The sequence below is a fragment of the Haematobia irritans genome, chromosome 3, assembly GCF_050003625.1.
Source record: "Haematobia irritans isolate KBUSLIRL chromosome 3, ASM5000362v1, whole genome shotgun sequence".
Classification (NCBI taxonomy): domain Eukaryota; kingdom Metazoa; phylum Arthropoda; class Insecta; order Diptera; family Muscidae; genus Haematobia; species Haematobia irritans.
This window is the reverse complement of record NC_134399.1, coordinates 167407813-167433083: the sequence shown is the minus strand read 5'-3', so window position 1 is coordinate 167433083 and position 25271 is coordinate 167407813. Positions and strand designations below refer to the sequence as shown.

Here is a 25271-nt window from a genome sequence, read left to right as displayed (position 1 = left end):
ACAAAATTGTCTATAGATATAATATTTTACCAACATTTTCTATCGAAATAAAATTTTCCTAAAATTTTCTATAGTAATAAAATGTTGACAAAATTTTCTATAGGAATAAAATTTTGACAAAATTATCCATAGAAATAAAATTTTGACAAAATTTTCTATAGAAATAAAATTTTGACAAAACTTTCTATAGAAATATAATTTTGACAAAATTTTCTACAGAAATAGAATTTAAACAAGATTTTCTGTAGAAATAGAATTTTTACAAAATTTTCTATTGAAATAGAATTTAGACAAGATTTTCTGTAGGAATAGAATTTTCCTAAAATTTGCTATAGTAATAAAATGTTGACAAAATTTTCTATAGGAATAAAATTTTGACAAAATTATCCATAGAAATAAAATTTTGACAAAATTTCTATAGAAATAAAATTTTGACAAAATTTTCTATAGAAATATAATTTTGACAAAATTTTCTATAGAAATAGAATTTAAACAAGATTTTCTGTAGAAATAGAATTTTGATAAAATTTTCTAAGAAATAAAATTTTGACAAAACTTTGTATAGAAATACAATTTTTTCTAAATTTTGTATAGAAATACTATTTTGACAATATTTTCTGTCGAAATAAAATCTTCATAAAACTTTCTATAGTAATAAAGTTTTGACAATATTTTCTATAGAAATCACACTTTGGCAAAATTTTCTATAGAAATATAATGTTGGCAAAATATTCTATAGAAATAAAAGTTTGAAAAAATTTTCTATAAAAACAAGTAAGAAAAGTATAAAGCCGGGCGGGCCCAACTATATTATACCCTGCACCACTTTGTAGATCTACATTTTCGATACCATATCACATCCGTCAAATGTGTTGGGGGCTATATATAAAGGTTTGTCCCAAATACATACATTTAAATATCACTCGATCTGGACAGAATTTGATAGACTTCTACATAATCTATAGACTCAAAATTTAAGTCGGCTAATGCACTAGTGTGGAACACAATCTGAAGCAATTCTAAAAATTGTCTATAGATATAATATTTTACCAACATTTTCTATCGAAATAAAATTTTCCTAAAATTTTCTATAGTAATAAAATGTTGACAAAATTTTCTATAGGAATAAAATTTTGACAAAATTATCCATAGACATAAAAATTTGACAAAACTTTCTATAGAAATAAAATTTTGACAAAACTTTCTATAGAAATAGAATTTTTACAAAATTTTCTATTGAAATAGAATTTAGACAAGATTTTCTGTAGGAATAGAATTTTGATAAAATTTTCTATAGAAATAGAATTTAGACAAGATTTGCTGTAGGAATAGAATTTTCCTAAAATTTGCTATAGTAATAAAATGTTGAAAATTTTCTATAGGAATAAAATTTTGACAAAATTATCCATAGAAATAAAATTTTGACAAAATTTTCTATAGAAATAAAATTTTGACAAAATTTTCTATAGAAATATAATTTTGACAAAATTTTCTATAGAAATAGAATATAAACAAGATTTTCTGTAGAAATAGAATTTTGATAAAATTTTCTATAGAAATAAAATTTTGACAAAATTTTCTATAGAAATATAATTTTGACAAAATTTTCTATAGAAATAGAATTTAGACAAGATTTTCTGTAGGAATAGAATTTTGATAAAATTTTCTATAGAAATAAAATTTTGACAAAATGTTCTATAAAAAGTAAATTTTGACAAAATTTTCTATAAAAGTAAAATTTTGACAAAATTTTCTCTAAAATTTTAATTTTGACAAAATTTTCTATGGAAATAACATTCTGGCAACATTTGCTATAGAAATAACATTTTCTAAGAAATAAAATTTTGACAAAACTTTGTATAGAAATACAATTTTTTCTAAATTTTGTATAGAAATACTATTTTGACAATATTTTCTGTCGAAATAAAATCTTCATAAAACTTTCTATAGTAATAAAATTTTGACAATATTTTCTATAGAAATAACACTTTGGCAAAATTTTCTATAGAAATAAAATGTTGGCAAAATATTCTATAAAAATAAAATTTTGACAAAATTTTCTAAGAAATAATATTTTGGCAAAATTTTCTAAGAAATAAAATTTTGACAAAATTTTGTATTGAAATTAAATTTAAAAAATTTTGTATAGAAATAAAATGTAAAAAAAAATTTTTCTGTAGAAATAAAATGTTGCCAAAATTTTTGTATAGAAATACAATTTTCACAAAATTGTCTGTAGATATAATATTTTGACATTTTTTATCTAAATAATTTTTTTTCAAAATTTAGACAAAATTTTCTATAGAAATAAAATTTTGACGAAATTTTCTACAGTAGTTAAATTTTGACAAAATATTCTATAAAAATAATAGTTTGACAAAATTTTCAATAAAAAATAAAATTTTGACAAAATTTTCTATAGAAATAAAATTTTCTCTAGAAATGAAATTTTGACAAAATTTTCTATGGAAATTAAATTTTGATAAAATGTTCTATAGAAATAAAACTTTGACAAAATTTTCAATAGAAATAAAATTTAGACAAAATTTTCTATTGACATAAAATTTTGATAAAATGTTCTATAGAAATAAAATTTTGACAAAATTTTCTATAGAAATAAAACTTAGACAAAATTTTCTATAGAAATACAATTTTAGCAAAATTTTCTATAAAAATAATATTTTGACAACATTTTCTATGTTGACAAAATTTTCTGGGACATTTTGGATAGTAAGGTTGGCACTAAAAGAAATCAAAGTGTCGATCATCTCAAAAATGTCGAGAAATATCAAATGTTAATCATATTTGAGACCATGAAGCGGGGTCATCGCGTAGCTCAATTTGAAGAAAAACGTTGAGATAATTTAATAAAAATTAATAAATATAAACTATAAAGACAGACTTCGAGATAATTTTTATAAATAATTTTAATTGAAAAAACAATAGTAAGATAATATTTTTATTTTGTGTTCTTTTAACTGGTGAAAACTTTGTTGGCAAATGTTTTTTTAAATATATTAGCTTTACAACTATTGCATATGATGGTATAAAACTGCTAAGCAAACAAAATGCAAACGCCCAAAAGTATGCTTCAATTATCTTAGCTTCTTTAAAGTGGTAGCTTAAAATGGGGAGAAATATGAATAACTATGTTTTATTTCTTATAACTTCAAAACTATATTAAAATTGCAATTTTCTTTTACTAATTACAAAATAAATCTTTTTTCTTCATACAACAACAACTATCTTCACACATGTATACAGGTGGCTGTATCAATGCTTCACCCGCTGGCAAACGTCGCATTGCTGCCGCTGCTGAACAACAACAATTTGGAAGTTCTTATGGCAATAGTGGTGGTCTCTATGGTAACCTCATAGATGATACAGATGGCACAACAGGTGTTGGTGGTTTGTTCTCACGAGTCGGTTCACCTTTAACAACTATCACAGCAATTGCGGTTGCTGCTTGTCTTCTCATTGTTACCGTATTTGCTGTCATTTTTGCCGTCTTACAGGTTGGTATTAAGGGGTCTTATGCTTTAAGTTCTCATACATCTTATAAGCCCACAAGCGCACCCACCCTTGGGTAAATAAAAGCCAAAGAAAAGCAAAGCAATCCAGCTGATTCCAGGACACTAATATCTAAACACACATACACACATAGTCAAATACGAGATATCACCGAGTATAACTATAACTTTATTAGGGTGTTGGTAGACCACAAACATGGTTAGTAAGTAGAACATTTTCATTCTTAAGAAGACGTGAAAGAGGGTATTTTGCAGACAAAATCAAAAAGCGGATTAAGGATACCAGGAGACGTGTGCATGAATGTTTCTCTAGGTGTAGGTGTTTGTGATTGTCCTTAAAAGTCAACTCATGTTTGTTAACATTACTACGTTGTATTACTATTAGACATTATGCTAAGATTGTAGCCAGCCATCTCTTCCTGTATTCTTTGTTCACCTCTATACGAACGTCTATGACTTAAATTCCAAATAATGTCCTTGCGTGCCTTATTCTATGGCAAAGCACAAACGTAGAATAAAGAAGAGATCCTTATGGAATTTTCTTGTGTCCGGATTACAATTTCATCTTGTTTATTTAGCTAGGCAACTATGGTATGAATCTATGAGGGCCAGTGGTGATGCTACTGTTAGTGCTGTGTTTGCTGATATTTTGCTTCAGTTCGTTATGATGTGTCAACGTCTACAATTTCCAGACGTCATTAAAGGATTTAACACATAAAAAGTGCAAAATATGATCATCAGATAAACACTAACCATTTTGTGTGTTTGGTTAGAGTTTGTTCGTATGTGTAAGTGCTACATCCTGTGTAGTAATAAACATGGCAGGAGATAGTCGACTCAAATCTTTTAGACACTTTTCCAATATATATTTTGTATTTTTATTTGGCATTAAAGAATTCTGGAAAATCTTGAATTAAGATGGGATTTATTAGAAATTTGAAATGATCTTTCAACTTTGAATATAATAAAATGTTGTATCGAAAAAGATTTTATGAAAAATTACTCAAGAAAACGTGTTTTGCCAACACATGGACTTTTGACAGATCTGGGCGACAGAAAGTTCAGCCAAACACCATGCTTTTGTGATAGGAAAATTTTCTCATGTAAGAAACCAGTTTATAATAAAACAAACCTGATAAATGACGAATTTGAAAATCACGCCAGAATCTAGACTTAGCAATTTAAATAGAGGTTAAAACAACGGTTGCCGACGTTGTTAGAATTCTGTTTGGTAGAATTTTTTACTGTTTGGTAGAATTTTTGATAATTTGGTAGATTTTGCAAAATATACCTCTCCAACTGGGAGAAAATTCTATTTTCTGTAGAAATAAAATTTTGACTCAATTTTCTAAAGAAATAAATTGTTGACAAACTTAAATAAATTTAAATGGAAATAAAATTTTGAGAAAATTTTTATAGAAATTTTCTATAGAAAAAAATTTTTGACAAAATTTTCTATAGAAATAGAATTTTGACAAATTTTTCTATATACATAAAAATTGCGAATTTTTTAAAATATTTGAGGTCAAACGTTTCAGACTTTTTGGCGTCGTTTATTTTGCTGGGTTACTATAGGAATAAAATATTGACAAAATTTACTATAGAAATAAAATGTTGACAAAATTTTTTATTGAAATAAAATTTTGACAAAATTTACTATAGAATAAAATTTTGACAAAATTTTCTATAGAAATAGAATTTTGTCAAAATTTTCTAGGTTAGGTGGCAGCCCGATGTATCAGGCTCACTTAGACTATTCAGTCCATTGTGATACCACATTGGTGAACTTCTCTCTTATTACTGAGTGCTGCCCGATTCCATGTTAAGCTCAATGACAAGGGACCTCCTTTTTATAGCCGAGTCCGAACGGCGTTCCACATTCCAGTGAAACCACTTAGAGACGCTTTGAAACCCTCAGAAATGTCACCAGCATTACTGAGGTGGGATAATCCACCGCTGAAAAACTTTTTGGTGTTCGGTCTAAGCAGGAATCTAAGCACGTTTCGGAATTACCACATTCCTCATCAGCATCCTCTACTTGCAGCAAAACTATCAACGAATTATCAGAATAAATTCAGGCAGTTCATTAAACCCAACAATGAACCACACATGAACCTTCCGAAAAAAGGTTTTACATGATAGCCGGCTTATGCCGAAATAAATGCGTACAAACATATCTCTTTTCCTTTGCCACCGTCAAATCATCGATTTGAGTGCAATTGGCTGGTTTTATTGAAATCAAAACAACAACAATGATTAAAGAACAAAACCAACAATAATAAATAATTTGGGAGCCACCGTGGTGTAATGGTTAGCATGCCCGCCTTGCATACATAAGGTCGTGGGTTCGATTCCTGCTACGACCGAACACCAAATAGTTTTTCAGCGGTGGATTATCCCACCTCAGTAATGCTGGTGACATTTCTGAGGGTTTCAAAGCTTTTGTAAGTGGTTTCACTGCAATGTGGAACGCCGTTCGGAATCGGCTATAAAAAGGAGGTCCCTTATCATTGAGCTTAACATGGAATCGGGCAGCACTCAGTGATAAGAGAGAAGTTCACCAATGTGGTATCACAATGGACTGAATAGTCTAAGTGAGCCTGATACATCGGACTGCCACATAACCTAACCTAACCTAACAGTAATAAAACAAAACGAATGAAAGAAAGAGACATTTATTTGCCCAAATAAATTTGACAAACATTCTTTTCCTCTGTTGGTTAAGCTACACTTGTAGTTTAGTCAATGCATGGTTTTAAGCTGAAATCAAAAACAACAACAATGAAATGAAATTTTGACAAACATTTTTATAGACATGAAATTTTGAAATTTTTTGTTTTATAGAAATAAGATTTTGACACAATTTTTTATAGAAGTCTATAGAAATAAAATTTTGATAACATTTTGATTTTGCTATAGGAATAAAATTTTGAATTTTTTTTAATAGAAATAAAATTTTGATAAAATTTTCTATAGAAATAAAATTTTGACAAAATTTTCTATAGAAATAAAATTTTGACATAATTTTCTATTGAAATAACATTTTGACAAAATTTTCTATAGAAATAAAATTTTGACAAAATTTTCTATAGAAATGAGATTTTGACAAAATTTTCTACAGGAATAAAATTTGGACAAAGTTTTCCATAATATTATAATTCTGTTACAATTTTTTATAGAAATATAATTTAGACAAAATTTTCAATAAATTCAATATCTTCAGCAAATTTAATTTTCATGTAAGGTCATGGAAAACTTTTAAAATTCGACACATTTACAATTCAAGGGATATTTATGCACCCAAAAAATTGTCGCTAATAGGACGGATCATAATATATAAAACGTTAAAACAAAAACTAAAGTAAATTTATGAAATAAAATAACATTTTTTTGTTCGAAGAAAAAATATGTATGAAAAAGCATATAAGCACAAAATTTTAAAATAAATTTTAAATTTGATATATTTTTGCTAAGTTTTCTTAAAATTTTGGTATAGTATTTTTTACACCAGTGGCAACTGTGTTTAAAACGCTTTTAAAGGAGTTTAACCACGGCAATACTTATCACCACAATAATCATATTATCCTAATTATTTGGCCAATCTAATAAACATTTGCAAGCTAATGGTAATTTAGGTTTTAATTGTGGCCCTTAAATCTGCTCATATTTGTTGTCATTTATAATTAAAGAGTGTTTTTGAATGGTGTTCCGATTTAAAGAAACACACTTTTTAATTTAATAAAAATGTTTTGCAATTTTTCCCTTTATAAACTAGACACAACATTTCTAAGAATTAAATCCATTTTGATAAATAGTATTTCTGGATTCTTTTGTCACCAGCTACAATAGATTGGGGGTGAACAATATAAAATTACTTTTAAAAACAATTAATTTAGTACCAAGTTCAATGACACCTTCATGCCTCAAAAATGTTCCGCAAACCATTAAAATGTCTGAATCTTAAGACTCAATCCAAATGCCTTTAAAGATTATTTATCTTTTTCCTTTGCATTTTAAAATTTTTCCCCATTAATCACCTGTTACGCCATTGTGTAGTATTGAAAGCTATAGCCTACTGTCTGTATAGAAAACCATTAATTTCAAATGTGTCAGCATAACCTACAAATGAAGAAAACCAAAATTATCAATTATTCGCTATAAATCACTTTAATCAAAAATGTCATTTTGCTAATGCTGTATAAATACCAATTAATCACATACCTGCAGGTGTTAGAAGATTTTATAGGAAAAAAATTTTTATATGTAGATATAGAAAACTTTAAAGGATACACAACAAAAAAAAATTAAGAAAAACTGATTTCTTTAAAACTCCAACTTTTATAACTTAACATATCACATGTTTTGTTTAATGGGTTGCAATTTGAATGGTTTCTTATTTTTCAAGTTTTTTTCTTCTCGTTTTCTGATATTAGTTTTTATTTTTTTTTTTGCATTTCTATATGTGAAATCCTTAGTATGTTAGTATGAAGTATGTGTGTGTATGAGGTATATTCGTTATATGGTAGTGACATCAAGTACTAAAGTAATGACAAAAACGTTTCGTAGGCAATTTGTCAAATATGTGCTGTACTCATATATGTTTCTTTCGATGGTATGGGTGTTGAGTTTGATTGTACAAAGATGTATGTATGGTATGGTATGGTAAAGAGTATGATTGGTGTGGTTAAGCATTTCTGAATACTTACAAAAATGTTTCATGAAATATTTTGCTGAGAAATGGTATTTAGCATTTGGTAATTGAGATCAATGTTATCGTTGCGCCATTTTAGTGGCAAATTTGCCACTTTTTTAAAGCGGTTATACTTTTGTGCCACTAAATGTGATGCTTTTAATTTTTTTTGCTACCTTTTAGTTATACTGTGCCACTTTTTAATAGCATTTAATAAGATTTTTTATACAAAAAATTATTAATGTTCCGGAATCATATTGGAAAAATTTTAACTAAAACATAAAAATTTATATCACCTCCAGTAGAATTAAATTAGGTTTAGTGCCCTGACGAGTTCCCCGTTTTCTAAGTCTACTGCACATAAAATACTAGACAAAGACAAAGCTTATGCTTGTCGGGTTATTGGGATTATTCACAAAATGCCAAAAATAGTGCATACATGTCACAATAACGTAAAAACTATTACATTTAGTAGACAAGTTCCTCTTAATAGGTATAGTGGCAGCAATGTTGAAATTGGAACGCTTTAATCGCCAAAAATACCTAACATAAATTAAAATTCCTCACAAAAATTCCCAATATATTTGTAGAGGCCTTTTTATGAAGAATTATTAAAAAAAAAGTATAAAGGGTGATACGGTCAAAATTTGGTCAATATAAACTTGACGTATTTCTTTCAATTTTGCATTTAAAAAACCTAAAGACCCCTCATTTTGAAGGTGTGTGTGTAGAATATTGCTCCTATTTTGATTTTGGAATTCACTCTTCAGTTGTCAAAATGCCGTCCAAGCAAGAAGAGCAGCGTATCAAAATTTTGCTCGCGCATCGCGAAAATCCGAGCTACTCGCATGCAAAATCGCTAAAAGTTGTCAAATCAACCGTTACAAATGTAATTAAAGTATTTGGGGAACGTTTGTCGACAGCCAGGAAGTCTGGATCGGGGGGAAATCGAAAACCGGAAGCCGCTGAGACGACAAAGAGAGTTGCCGGTAGTTTCAAGCGAAACCCTAACCTCTCTCTCCGAGATGCCGCAAACAAGCTGGGTGTATCGTCTACAACCGTGCATCGAGCCAAAAACCGAGCCGGACTATCGACTTACAAGAAGGTAGTGACTCCAAATCGCGATGATAAACAAAATACGACGGCCAAAGCGCGCTCCCGGAGGCTGTACACAACGATGCTGACGAAGTTTGAATGCGTAGCAATGGACGACGAAACCTACGTCAAAGCCGACTACAAGCAGCTTCCGGGACAGGAGTTTTATACGGCAAAAGGAAGGGGAAAGGTAGCAGATATTTTCAAGCACATAAAACTGTCAAAGTGCAAAGAAATATCTGGTTTGGCAAGCCATCTGTACCTGTGGCTTGAAAAGCAGCTTTTTCATAGCTTCCGGGACTGTCAACCAAGAAATTTACGTGAAAGAGTGTTTGAATAAACGTCTGCTGCCTTTCCTGAAGAAACACGGTTATTCCGTACTGTTTTGGCCGGATTTGGCATCTTGCCATTACGGTAAAAAGGCCATGGAGTGGTACGCCGCCAACAACGTGCAGGTGGTTTCCAAGGACAAGAACCCTCCCAACACGCCAGAGCTCCGCCCAATTGAGAAATACTGGGCTATTGTCAAGCGGAACCTAGAGAAGACCAAAAAAACTGCTAAGGACGAGCAGCAGTTCAAGGCAAACTGGCTTTCTGCGGCGAAGAAGGTGGACAAGGTGGCTGTACAAAATCTGATGGCAGGTGTCAAGCGTGAGGCCCGGCAATTCGGATTTTGAAAAGCGAAAGCCTAACTGAATATTTTTCCTGAATTTTATACTAATTGAACTTGAAAAAGAAATTTAATTTGATTTTTTAAATAAACGATTTCGCCGATGTACACGCGTTTTCCCTTGACCAAATTTTGACCGTATCACTCTTTATACGGCCGTAAGTTCGGTCAGGCTGAATCTTATGTACCCTTCACCATGGATTGCGTAGAAACTTCTACTAAAGACGGTCATCCACAATTAAATTACTTGAGTTGCGGCCGATGGCAAGGCATCTTAAAACTTCTTTACATCATTTTCTAAATTGTAAGTTAGTCCATTCGGAATATATAGTAGACAAAAAAAGGTCGATTAAATACTTATATATTCAGTTCTTGACCGGTATATATACGGAATATACATATGAAAACGTGTCAAAAATTGCAGATTTTTTTACTAATTGGTAGATTGGTAGAATTCTTGATATTTTGGGAGATTTTGCAAAATATTCCTCTCAAACTATGAAATGCTTCATACATTTTCTATAGAAATAGCATTTTGACAAAATTTTCTACAGAAATAAAATCCTGACAAAATTTTCTATAGAAATTATATTTTGACAAAATTTCATAAAAACATAAAATGTTGACAAAATTTTTTATAGAAATAAAATTTTGACAAACTTTCCATAGAAATAGACCATTTTGAAAAACTTTTCTACAGAAATGGACCATTTTGACAAAATTTTCTATGACAATAAAATGTTGGCAGATTATTTTTCGAGTGGCAACCGTGATTTTTCTGTGATCGGGTATCGGTTTTTTGGGGTCTATATATAATATAGAACGATACGGACCAATTTTGGCATGGTTGCTATCAGCCATACACTAGCGAAATGTACCAAATTTCAACCGGATCGGGTGAATTTTGCTCCTTCAAGAGGATCCGCAGGTCAAATATGGGGATCGGTTTATATATATATATATATATATATATATATATATATATATATATATATATATATATATTATATATATATATATATATATATATATATATATATATATATATATATATATATATATATATATATATATATATATATATATATATATATATATATAATTATGAACCGATATTGACCAATTTGTGCATGGTTCGTAGAGACCATATACTAACACCATGTACTACGTTTCAACCGGATCGGACGAATTTTATTCCTCCAAGAGGCTCCAGAGGTCAAATATGGGGATCGGTTTATATAAGGGCTATAAATAATTATGGACCGATATGGACCAATTGTGGCATGGTTGTTAGAGACCACACGCTCACAAAAAATCGCTTCTGTAACATATACTCCCAAACATATTTTGCTTCAAGCATATGTATTTTTGGGTATTGCCCAAACATTTATATGTTTGATCTCTTCCAATATATAATATGTTTGAAAGCATATTGGTCTAAACAATATATGTTTGGGTAGTCTAAGTTCCAAACATTTTGTATTTTTGCATCCAAATTCAATAATGTTGTCTTCCAAAAAACAATATGTTATTATGTGAACATATAATATGTTTGGAAGCATTTTGCACCCAAAAATATTATATGCTTAAAAAAAATCTCCCAAACAATATTGTTCTCAAAATTTTATTTATTTATTTATATATTTACAATCATAATGAATTATGAAAATAAACAGGTAATATAGGTGCTAACAACATAGGTTTTCGACCTGAATGCTCAAAATTTTGTTTCTGCCCAATTGTATATTCCCCCACATCTTTCTCACTTCCACGAGATTTTTTAGTTCTTAGCACCTTTTTCTGTAATACAAACATTGTAGAAGAAATTATTCACTTGTATGATTTTTTTTATTTTAATTTTACCTTTTGCTGGACGGGGATTCAAACAGCGGACCACACAGTTTGTAAGGATCAAAGAAGTAGCTGATCAATTGCCCAAGGAAAAATAAAATGTTAATTTTGTAATAACAAGCAACAACCACCAACTTAATTCAATATCGCTCCCTGTTAAATAGCGCTCCAAGCTACTAAACACATATATGTTTATAGGCTATTTCTAAATTAATATATGTTTGCATCCAAGCATATTATATTTACAAACATTTTATGTCCCAAACATAATATGTTCTAACATATTAACATATATGTCCCAAACATGTTATGCTAGTTTATGAACATTATATGCTTGCACTCAAAAATATTGTGTTTAAAAATTTGTGTTCCAAACATATAATGTTTATAGCCAAACATATGAAAAACAGTCTTTTTCATCCGTGCATATACCAACACCATATACCAAATTTTAGCCGCATCGGATGAAATTTGCTTAGTCCACCGATGTGGACTAATTTTTGCATGGTTATTAGATACCATATACCAACATCATGTAGCAAATGTCAGCCGGATCGGATGAATTTTGCTCCTCCAAGAGGCTCCGCAAGCCAAATGTGGGGATCGGTTTATATGGCACTATATATAATTATGGACCGATGTGGACCGATTTTTGCATGGTTGTTAGAGACCATATACCAAATTTCAGCCGGATCGGATGAAATTTGTTTCTCTTTGAGGCTCCGCAAGCCAATTTGCAAGTTTCAATATGTCCAACATTTCAGAATAGAAAGCAGGAGACCGGTAATTAAAGTATCATTCGATACAAACCGTCGTCAGAAATGTCTCGACAATTTTCAAATGGCATATTGTCAATTTTTTAGAAATTCCGCATCGAATCCCCAATTAAAAATCCACAATAATGGCAACGCTGAGTGTCGTCCCAATATTTCAATACCCTAGAATAAATTGCCTACTATGGCCAACGCCAGAAAATTTTTGATCTTCCCAGAATCGTAAGAATTTCATAAATTTGTAGTTACCCTCCGGGAAATTAGTGCCAATTGCCACTGAAGGCAATGTCGCTTGTATTTTTCTGGTTCTTCGGAGTCTTGGGGATGACCCCAATAAATTTATGAAAAGTTCTTATGAAAAAATAAAGAAAAATGCTCTTTTGTAGAAAATCTGCAATATTTTAAACATTTAAAAAAATATATAAAATTTTATATATTTATATATAAAATATATATTACTAAAAACAAAGTTTACTTAGACCCAAAAATATTTTGACCTTTTCCTAAGGATTTTGGTGTTGACTCTGAACCAAAGATGCGGCTTCTTAAAAATAAATACAGTACACCCATTTTGGCTCTTGGATCAATAAAATGAAATTGATCGAATTTTCATTCTCTTTCAGGGGTATGTTAATAAAGCTATTCACATACAAACAAATGTCGGTTTAAAAATCCGAATTATAATATAGATACTTATTATATAGATACTTAAAAGTAAAAAATGTTGTCTTAATTAAAAAAAAAACCAAAGATGCTTAGTCTATATTTGAGGCGTTTTTATCTTAAATCTAAAGATTCAATATTTCAGTTAATTTAAAAACGATTTCTTTAAATCAAAAATATGTTTCTTTACTTTAAGGAAAAGACATATAAATTTAACGAAGAGACGCAAATCTCTAAAGTCTATTTTCATGTAGCTCCGTTAGGCTTTAACTGCCAGTTAACAGAAAGAAAAATGGAAAAATCTTGTCTCCGGTTGACTCTAACGTATTTCCCCGTCTGTAGCAAACCCAGTGTCCGGTCTCTCCCATATGTAGAACTGCACTAAAAAAAGGCTTGCCCGTTTCCAAAGACTTTGTCTTTACTTTAACAATTTTGGTATTGATTACGAGCAAAAGAAGCGGAGAATGCAAGTAAGGATACTTTTAAGACACAATTCTCTTTTAAATTTGGGATTTGTGTACTTTCTTCTAGGAAGCAAATTATAATTTTTTGTTTTTTTCAGCTTCTTTTCTTCATAAGCCATCAAAGTCCCTTAAAAACGAGTTAACGACAACTTTATTTTCCAAATTCAGACTCGACTTCCAGTAGAATTTTTGCTATGTTTCAAGTAAAAACGTCTTTAAAATAAAGTGTTGAAAAACATGTTCTATGTTATTTTTGAACGATTTTTTGCTTTGTAGTCATGATGCAAAAAGACAACAAATTTAAAGACAATTTCATTAATTGTAAAGAATTTTTCTGAATTAATTAAGTCAAGTTGACCTTACCCCAAACATTTTTTCTTTCATGTTATGATACCCATTTATAAGGCAAATCACTTGATTATAAGGACAATACGACTTCATTGAAAAGTTAGTCGACTTTTGGACAAGGAAAAAACTTTATATTAGAGAAATGCGTCTTCTAAGCTAAGCAAAATTTGCATTCGTATTTTAAAGACATGAAATATTTGGCCTCATGACAATATTTTTTCAGTGTGGGACAGATCCATTCACTCCATAGTTTAGTCCTGAATCGATCCTAGGATTTGTCCCTTTGCCTGATCTTGGAGCATATCATTGAATATTGAGATCCAAAAGAATGTATTTACAAATGCAACATGCAAAATTTTGGATGGTTTTTTTATTTTCTTTTTTTGCCAAATTTTTAACTAATCATTTACATACCTCCCTCTATTTTTTCAAGATTTCGTTTCTTTTTGTAATGCAAAAATATTAAAACCCCTTTTCATTTTTACCATAACCCTTTTTCGGCATCTTCTTTGCACTTTTTCATTTTTTTTGCGTTCCTTAATAGCGATTCCTTCTTGCTCCTTTTTTAGCCATGTCGTTTGGGCTACACGATGGATAGCATCACCACTACAGCATGGCTTTAGCCTAAACCGATGGCATATCTAATGAGTTTTTGCCAACATCGACTACAACGACGATGACAACGATGGCAACAGCCAAATGAAACGAAACTTGATGGGGCCAGAACATAACCAAAGAAAAAAATGAAATGAACACAAAAAGGATATAAAAGGGATTTTATTTGCCAACATGATGCTTTGGCTAAACGTTTCAAGTATTTGATTTCTGGGCTTTTTTCTTTCTCTCGTTATACTGGCAGACATTTTTGTGTCTTTTTCACCAACTAACTCTATACACTGAAAAAAATATTTACGCAACCTAAATTTTAGGATGCGAAATTCACCAAATATTAAGGACAAATGTCTTTAAAATAATGAAATTTAAATTAAAATAAAGTTTATAATCTTTACTTAAAATTTTTTTTTTATTAAATTTATGACACAAATTTTGTAAATTTTCGTCCCTCCGTTACAGTCGCATGTCTTTGAACTAAGGCTAATTTTCCTCAAAATATAGAAACACATTTTTGATTTAAAGAAATGTTCGTTAAATTAACTGAAATATTGAAACTTTAGATTTAAGATAAAAACGCTTCAAATGTAGACTAAGACTTATTTTGAGGATTTAGAATCTTCGGTTCAAAGCTTTTTTTGGAATTAAGAAAACACTTTTGCTTTGAAGTATCCGTTATAATTTGGATTTTTAAAATGGCATTTGTTTGTACGTGAGTACCTTTATTAATAAACTGCGAAAAGAGAATGAAAATTCGATAAATGATAATTTTAATTTTATTTGTCCTAGATTTAAAACCAGATAATGAAATTTCTTTAAAAATTTTTATTATTTTAAAGAAGCCGCATCTTTGGCTCGGAATAAATACCAAAATCCTTAAGTGAAGGTCAAAATCTTTGGATCCAAGTAAACTTTTTTTTTTGAGTGTAGAGTGTTCGGGTTGCATGTGTAGATGGCAGTACCGGTTTTATCTTTATCCTTTGGCCCATTAAAAAACGGCTGTGTATCATTTATTTAAATGGTCCTTAAATACGTGTGTAAGATTCTCAAGTACTAAACCCTCCCCCCATCAATCTGCCAATACAAGAAGAAAGATTGAAACAGAGAGAGAGAGAGACAGATAAAGAGTAAAACAATAACCAAAGAGACAGACATTTCTTTCTTAGCATAATCCTTAAACTTTCTTTGTATGCTTCTTTTACGGTCATATGTATTTTGTTTAAAGGCTTAAACATTTGCATTTTTTATTTTTATGAATATTGTCGGTTTTTATATTTTTGGCTTTTTGTTTCTTTTACCAATTTTTATTTTATTGTTGCTTTATTTTATATTTGACGATTTTTCTTCAATTTTTTTTTGTTGGTGTCCATAATATTGCTAGAATTTATTGGTCAATTTACAATTTTGTCATCTGCTCGTAATACTTATAAAGGACATACAAATCATATGTACAAATAGAAATTTCTTTACAGAATATTTTTACAAATTACTTTCTAACACAATGAGAAATGGATAATGGTGGGGAGATAAGGAGACAAGTGACAAATTTTATTTTATATCATAAACCACTTTTGTGGTATAGCCTAAAGAAGATCTATGACGTCATGACCAGATGAGCAAGCACTTTCTAATTCCTTTTCATTGTGTTGGTATGCCAATTATTATATGAAAGATTCTATAAATTTGCGGTGAGGGTAAATGTATACTAGGAATCGTCATAGCCGAAACAAAATCCCATAATTGAACATATTTTCTAGGAGATGGAACTACATCGGAAAATAAATCATGGACATTGGTATATATTTGCACTAATTTAATCGAATCTTTAAAAATATCTTTAAAAATATTGTTGCATATTTTAAGGGAGAATAAGCATATTGAAATTTTGAAAAGTTTAAGAGACACTTACTGTATATTCTTGTTCAGAGAGAAAATCTAAAACGGTATAACCATGTCACTCTGTCCTTTTTGTGTTGTAATCACGCTACAGCCTTCCAGTTGAAATTGAAAGATGGCTATATTGGTGCAGGTTTTGATATAACCCCATATAAACAAATCTTCCGATTTGACTTCTTGGGCTTCTACACATCGCAATTTTTATTGAGTTGCTTGAAATTGGAAATCTAGGTTCTGGGAAGATCAAAAATTTTCTGGCGTTAGCCAGAGTAGACAAATAAGCTATGGTATTGAAATATTGGGACGACACTCGTGTTGCCATTATTGTGGATTTTTGAATTGGGGATTTGATGCGGAATTTCTAAAAATTTGGCAATGTGCCATTTGAAAATTGACGAGACATTTCTGACGATGGTTTGCATCGAATGATATTTTAATTACCGGTCTCCTGCTTTCTGTTCTGAAATGTTGGACATATTGAAACTTGCAAATTGGCTTGCGGAGCCTCAAAGAGAAGCAAATTTCATTCGATCCGGCTGAAATTTGGTATATGGTCTCTACCAACCATGCAAAAATTGGTCCACATCGGTCCATAATTATATATAGCCCCCATATAAACCGATCCCAGATTTGGCTTGCGGAGCCTCAAAGAGAATCATATTTCATCCGATCCGGCTGAAATTTGGTACATGGTGTAAGTATGTAACAACAATGCAAAAATTGGTCCACATCGGTGAATAATTATATATATATAGCCCCTATATAAACCGATCCCCAGGTTTGGCTCGCTGAGCCTCTTAGAAGAGCAAAATTCATCCGATCCAGTTGAAATTTGGTACATTGTGTTAGTATTTGGTCTCTAACAACCATTCAAAAATTGGTCCAGATCGATCCATAATTATATATAGCGCCCATATAAGCCGATCCCCAGATTTGGCTTGCGACGTCTCGAAGAGAAGAAAATTTCATCCAATTCGGTTGTAATTTGGAACATGGTGTTAGTATATGATCTTTAACAACCGTGCCGGAATTGGTCCATATCGGTCCATAATTATATATAGCCCCCATATAAAACGTTCTCCAGATTTGACCTCCGGAGCCTCGTGGATGAGCAAAATTCATCCGATTCGGTTGAAATTTGGTACGTGGTGTTAGTATATGGTTTCTAACAATCACGTAGGAATTGGTCCATATCGGTCCTTAATTATATGTAGCCCCCATATAAAACGATCCCCAGATTTGAACTCCGGCGCCCCGTGGAAGAGCAAAATTCACCCGATCCAGTTGAAATTTGGTACATGGTCTTAGTATGTGGTCTCCAATAACTATGCAAAAATTGGTCCACATCGGTCCATAATTATATATAGCCACCATATAAGCCGATCCCCCGATTTGGTTTGCGGAGCCTCTAAGAGAAGCAAATTTCATCCGATCAGGCTGAAATTTTGGTACATGGTGTTAGTATATGGACTCTAATAACCGTGCAAAAATTGGTCCACATCGGTCCATAATTATATATAGCCCCCATATAAACCGATCCTCAGATTTGACCTCCGGAGCCTCGTGGATGAGCAAAATTCATCCGATTCGGTTGAAAGTTGGTACGTGGTGTTAGTATATTGGCTCTAACAACCTTGCGGGAATTGGTCCATATCGGTCCTTAATTATATGTAGCCCCCATATAAACCGATCCCCAGATTTGAACTCCGGACACCCTTGGAAGAGCAAAATTCCCCCGATTCGGTTGAAATTTTGTACACTGAAAAAAATATTGTCGTGATGTCAAAGATTTCATGTCCTTAAAATACGAATGCAAATTTGCTTAGCGTAGAAGACGGATTTCTCTAATAGAAAGTTATTTTCCTTGTCCAAAAGTCCATAAACTTTTCAATGAAGAACAATACGTTCTTATAATTAAGTGATTGGACTTAAAAATGGTTATCATAACATGAAAGAAAAAATGTTTGGGCTAATACAGAAAATTCTTTAAATTTAATGAAATTGTCTTTAAATTTGTTGTCTTTTTGCATTTTGACTAGAAAGCATAAAATCGTTCAAAAATAGGACATGGTTTTCAACACTTTATTTTAAAGACGTTTTTTATTTGAAACATAGCATAATTTCTACTGGAAGTCGAGTCTGTATTTGGAAAATAAAGTTGTCGTCAATTTGTTTTTAAAGGACTTTGATAGCATATGAAGAAAAAAAGCTGACAAATCGAAAAATTGAAATTTGCTTCCTAGAGATAAGTACACAAAACCTAAATTTAAAAGAGAATTGTGTAACCTTAGTTGAATTTTCAGCTTCTTGGCTCGGAATCAATACCAAAATTGTTAAAGCACACACAAAAAATTTTTTCTCTGATTCAATCACCAAATTAATTGATCCAATTAATTTTTTAATTGAAATGTCTTCAATCACGAAAATGATAGTATCAATCACAGTTTTAATTGGGCATAGAAAAAATTCTTGATTAAAAAATTAATTGATTTTTCAGAAAAATTCAATTACTTTTTTAATTGATTCAATTAAAAATTTAATTGGTGTTGATTGCAAAACGCAATTAATTTATTAATTAAAAAAGGTAACTATTTTTAATTACTTAGTTAGATTGGCTTAGAGTTTTTATTTGGATTAACAAATGATTGTTTGAAATACATTTTTAATTAAAAAAGTAAAAAAAAAATCAGCACTTTTTTTAACTGAATTATTCTTCCGAATTTGATTAAAAAGTTAATTGTATCAATTAATTTTTTAATTAAACATTTTAAAAATTTCAATCATTGACTTAATTAACTTAATGTTTCTATCATGATTAAAAAGTTAATTGTATCAATTAATTTATTAATTGAAAAAATTGTCAACTTCAATTAACTTTTTAAATGGAAATATTTTGGTGATATTTTTTTCTGTGTAAAGACAAAATCTTTGGAACCGGGCATCCTTTTTTTTCAGTGTAGAATTTGTAATTTCCCAAAGTGGTGCAAATTAAAACCGGTTGGTAATTTTTTTTTTTTGGCCCGAGTGGCAACCGTAGCTTGTGGCGCCCTGATTTTCCAAGTTTGCTGAAACGAAAAATAAAGTTTGCCACTTTTGCTTTCTCGTGCTCATTTGAGCAATGGTGGTAAAGTCTGCAGAATAACGATTTCAAATCATATCGATGCCCTCATTCCAGAGTACGCTACGTCGACTTAGCATGTTTTGATGGAGATCGCAGTTTTTTAATCGGATTGATGTGAATTGCATCCTGTCAAAAGTTCGAATTTATTGGACATTTCTATCAAAAGTTATGGTTAGCCTGTGTCTAAAGTTTTAAAAAATGTCCAATCCAAAAAGGGCAAAAAGCTTTGTTCGGTCTAAAGTGGTCTAAGTCATTTCCAGCCATGTTCTATTATCACTATTTTGAGTTCGTACACACAAAAAAAAAATTTCTGATTCAATCATGAATTTCTTAATTGAAATGTCTTCAATCACTGAAATGATAGTATCAATTAAAAAATTAATTGAAGGTCAATTAAAATTAATTGATCCAATTAAAAAATTAATTGATACTATTAATTTTTGTGATTGATTTTTATTTCAATTAAAAAATTTGTTGATTCAATTAAATTTTTAATTGAATATTTTTTAAAACTCAATTAAAGTTTTAATTGGAAAATTTTTCGTGAATTTTTTTTTTCTGTGTATATACTAAAAAAATATAAAAAATATGATTTTGAGACCGAAAATAAGGAAATTTCTATCTTATACGGGTTTTGAAAAATATCAAAAAACAAAACTTGTTTCTTGTTTCCTGTAAAATTCACTTTTTCGACTTAGCTCACTTTGGAATGTAGACATCGATATGAATGTTGTTATTTCATTGGATTGTTTGCACGCCTAGAAGAGATAGTTAAAATTCCTAAAAAACACAAATTAAGATGATTCTTATAAAACCAGGATTTGATGTAATCCCCAATGAAGTAAATTTTACTATAACTTCGGGAACTGTGCCATGTAAACCGATCTTCTTGAAGTAGTATATTTCATCAAATCAAATTTTATATACTCGTATTTTCAAGTACGTTTTGCTTCATGGGTATTTAAGACTCGTCCATGTCGGACTTACGCCCGAATATACTTGTTTATGTTTATAATTGATCAAAATTGATATACACAACCTTGTTTTGTAGATTCCATCAACTAATTGTTTCTTTTTTTTATTTTCGATATTCTTGCAGCGTTCCAGTAATCAAGCGGCTCGTAAAACTATACGCTACAACAAAGTACCCACCAATAGTAGAAGAAGAAATCGCATCACATCCTCGAGTAGTCTATTAAAAGTTGATGCCGAGGCGAATATCGAAGATGAAGATGAAGAGGATGAAGACTACGAAGAAGATGAAGAAGAGGAGGTTTTCATGAGCCGCGACATATCGAGGCCAATATCAGGGCCTCGATCTCAAAATGATCATCTCATGCAGCAACAAAAGGAAGAGAACGTAGATGAATCGGATGATTTAGAAGTATTTGATAGAAATGTGAAAATTAATATGGGCAAAAAACAACGAAATAAATCAAAGACGACACATCAAAAACACAAAGAAGAGAATGAACTTAACACTTTTGTAAAACTACCAATGAGAAAGTCAACTTCAAGATCATCGAGTCCCGAAGAGAAAACGCAAAGAACATAGAAGTGTCTGCTTATACCCATAAATCAAATCTAAAATCCCATAAAGGTGTAACCTATGGAAGGAAAAAAAAAACAAAAAGAAAACAACTGAAAATCACAATTAATTGTAAATTTTGTATAAAGAAAATTGTACCTTATGATATAAAGAAATTAAACAAACAAAAAATCAAACGAAAGAAAATTAAAACAAAAACAAAGAGAAGAGGATACAAATCCCTCTACACACGAGAAAATAGAGAGTAACTCCTTGAGAGATGGGAGATTAAAATGAATTGGAAAAATTGTAATTGTAACAGCTCTAAGCTTAGATTATATAGAGTAATTGTAATTTTTTGTGTTTGAATTTCTGTTAAATATATATATAAATTTTTTTGTATTAACCATAGAAAATCGGTAATTTAAAAAATCTAAATAACAAGAGAATATTTCACTTATGTTTATAGACAATTAATCACATTCTTATCCCTTCTCTGATTGCCGTTTACTAAACATATAAACAAAAAAATCCCATGTAATATTACAAATCCCTTGATAAACTTAAAGAAAACAAAAAAAAAAAAACCTTAAACGAATATTTTATCAATTGGCTTTTATTTACAAAAACAAAAATGAGAAAATTCAATGAAATATGTTATCATTATTATTATATGCAAAATATATTTTATTCTTTTTCTGTGTAAAGTTTATATTTATGTATCGATATATGTATGTATTTTTTATTTTTGTTTTTATTCGTTTTTCTTCTTTTTTATAGCAAAATGCTTTCAATTTTAAAATGTTTAACAACAATGTATTTTTTTATATATCTGTTATTTTTTGTCTTTTTTTGACGTGTGTGTGTTTTCTTCTATTGTCCTGGCTTCCGCAAAGGATATCAGAATATAAACAACACATTTTTTTTTTAATTTATGTCCTATTTTATTACCAATACCCTTGACGGGTTTATGTTATTTCAATCATACACACACACACACCCAAACACTTTTATTTGTAGATTTTAATTAATGATGTATGTTTATTTTAAAATTTAAATAAAACAAAATTGGATGAGAAAATCTTAAACCAAAACAATACTATGTTTTAATTATTTTTTCATTGTTTTCTACATTCGAGGTAATTTGGCAATGGCCTTTTAAGGAGAAGATAATTGGGGATGAATTTAAAATGTTTTCGTATTAGTTCTGGAAATTTCTTAAATCTTGTATGAATTGGCAAATAGATTGTTAGAAACTTAAAAACTACACATTACACTGATAGGAAAAGGCTTTATAATATTCAAGAAATTTGTCATTAAAATTGTGTCAACGGCAACAATTTCACAAATTCAATGAGCCTTTTTTGTTATTGTTATAATTTTTGTATAAAATAACAAAATATTTCCTATATATTCCAATGTCAATTTTTTCTTATATCAATGAAAAATGTCGTTGGCTCCAATTACATTAGCATTTCTTTCTGTCAATATGATTTATTATACAATTCAATAAACTTAACAACTTTTTTTAGAGTTTTCTTTGATTTATCTTGAGGTTTTTAAACTTTATTTATTTTTGCCAATTTTTCACGAGTACCATATTGAATAGCTTTCTCATAAATATAACAGTAGTAAACTTTAGTATAATTAAAAAAAAAGAAAAGTATTGATTAAGTCGGGCGCGGCCGACTTTATCATACAATAAACCATCTTAGACCCCACACCCCATAGGCCTTCCTACGCTTATGGGTTATACTATGGAAGATTACTTTGTGACAACTTTGAGTAAGATCGATTAATAAATTATATATATTATAATAAAGGGTATTAGGTTCCAATTGGGGAAGTTTTAGGAAAATCGGGCAATACATACATATATCTAAATCTGAACAAATTTCTGTAATTATTTGCAGGTTTATATAATGCTACAAAATATTACTATGTGTCAAATTTGAAAACGACCGGTTGGTAAATAATCGCAATATGACTTCATTTGTTGAAATCGAGTGATGTATATATATATATATATATATATATATATATATATATATATATATATATATATATATATATATATATATATATATATATATATATATATATATATATATATATATATATATATATATATATATATATATATATATATATATATATATATATATATATATATATATATATATATATATATATATATATATATATATATATATATATATATATATATATATATATATATATATATATATAGAGAGAGAGAGAGAGAGAGCTATATCTAAATTTGATCCGATTTTTTTTTAATTCTATTGCGTTTGTTCCTGTGGCGGATTCATGCGAACGACAAATACCTCACATGGACAGACGGACGAACACCAAGGGCTGGCTAAATCGATTCAGGGAGTGATTCTGAGTCTATCGTTATATGTTTTTTTTTTTTTTTGGATCTGAAATCAATATTTCTGGTATGCACATTTTTTGCAGGTCAAAGTTATTATACCCTGATTCTGAGTCTATCGTTATATGTTGTTTTTTTATCTTAAATCAATATTTCTGGTATGCACATTTCTTGCATGTCAAAGTTATTATACCTTGACTACTATAAAATAAACAAAATTATTGGAAAAATGTCGTACAGGAATTTCATTACATTTGCTTTTACAAGTATCAGGCCAACAGAAAATTAAGACAGTAACATAACCAATCAGATAACACAAACACACTTAAAGCTCCTATAGATTCACTACACCTGCTAATGCAGTGTTGCCAACTATTGAGAACCCAAAATCGCTAAATCCAACAAAATTTATACCAAACAAATAAGGACAACAATGTTAGTAAAAACAAGTAAGTAAAGTCTAAAGTCGGACGGGGCCGACCATATTATACCCTTCACCACTATGTAGACCAAAATTTGTGTTACCATCTCAACTCCTTCCAATTTGTTGGGAGTTATTATGAATGTTTATATTCTCATATATAAATAAAGGGTGATTCTTTTGAGGTTAGGATTTTCATGCATTAGTATTTGACAGATCACGTGGGATTTCAGACATGGTGTCAAAGAGAAAGATGCTCAGTATGCTTTGACATTTCATCATGAATAGACTTACTAACGAGCAACGCTTGCAAATCATTGAATTTTATTACCAAAATCAGTGGCAGAAAATCCGCTTTTTTATCGACAAATTTTGTTCAGCGATGAGGCTCATTTCTGGTTGAATGGCTACGTAAATTAGCAAAATTGCCGCATTTGGAGTGAAGAGCAACCAGAAGCCGTTCAAGAACTGCCCATGCATCTCGAAAAATGCACTGTTTGGTGTGGTTTGTACGCTGGTGGAATCATTGGACCGTATTTTTTCAAAGATGCTGTTGGACGCAACGTTACGGTGAATGGCGATCGCTATCGTTCGATGCTAACAAACTTTTTGTTGCCAAAAATGGAAGAACTGAACTTGGTTGACATGTGGTTTCAACAAGATGGCGCTACATGCCACACAGCTCGCGATTCTATGGCCATTTTGAGGGAAAACTTCGGAGAACAATTCATCTCAAGAAATGGACCGGTAAGTTGGCCACCAAGATCATGCGATTTGACGCCTTTAGACTATTTTTTGTGGGGCTACGTCAAGTCTAAAGTCTACAGAAATAAGCCAGCAACTATTCCAGCTTTGGAAGACAACATTTCCGAAGAAATTCGGGCTATTCCGGCCGAAATGCTCGAAAAAGTTGCCCAAAATTGGACTTTCCGAATGGACCACCTAAGACGCAGCCGCGGTCAACATTTAAATGAAATTATCTTCAAAAAGTAAATGTCATGGACCAATCTAACGTTTCAAATAAAGAACCGATGAGATTTTGCAAATTTTATGCGTTTTTTTTTTTTAAAAAAGTTATCAAGCTCTTAACAAATCACCCTTTATTTATACCTTAACCGATTTGGAGACTATTTTCTATACTTCTACAAAATCTCTAGAATTAAAGTTTAAAACGGTTAACGTCCTGGGATAAAACACAATGTTAGTAAAAAAAC

The 25271-nt window shown here is 30.3% G+C and overlaps 1 protein-coding gene across 4 annotated transcripts in view; it reads left to right on the top strand.

Annotated features, from left to right (window-relative positions):
* Positions 1-22338, top strand: part of Fur2 (furin-like protease 2) — a 797201-nt gene extending 774863 nt beyond the window's left edge. For all 4 annotated transcript variants that reach the window (XM_075301234.1, XM_075301235.1, XM_075301232.1 and 1 more), the window contains 2 exons: positions 3265-3515; positions 20813-22338. In XM_075301234.1, the coding sequence (XP_075157349.1) occupies positions 3265-3515; positions 20813-21268 (707 nt within the window). In that variant the 3' untranslated portion in view covers positions 21269-22338. The remainder of the gene's footprint in view (positions 1-3264; positions 3516-20812) is intronic.
* The last annotated feature ends 2933 nt before the right edge of the window (positions 22339-25271 follow it).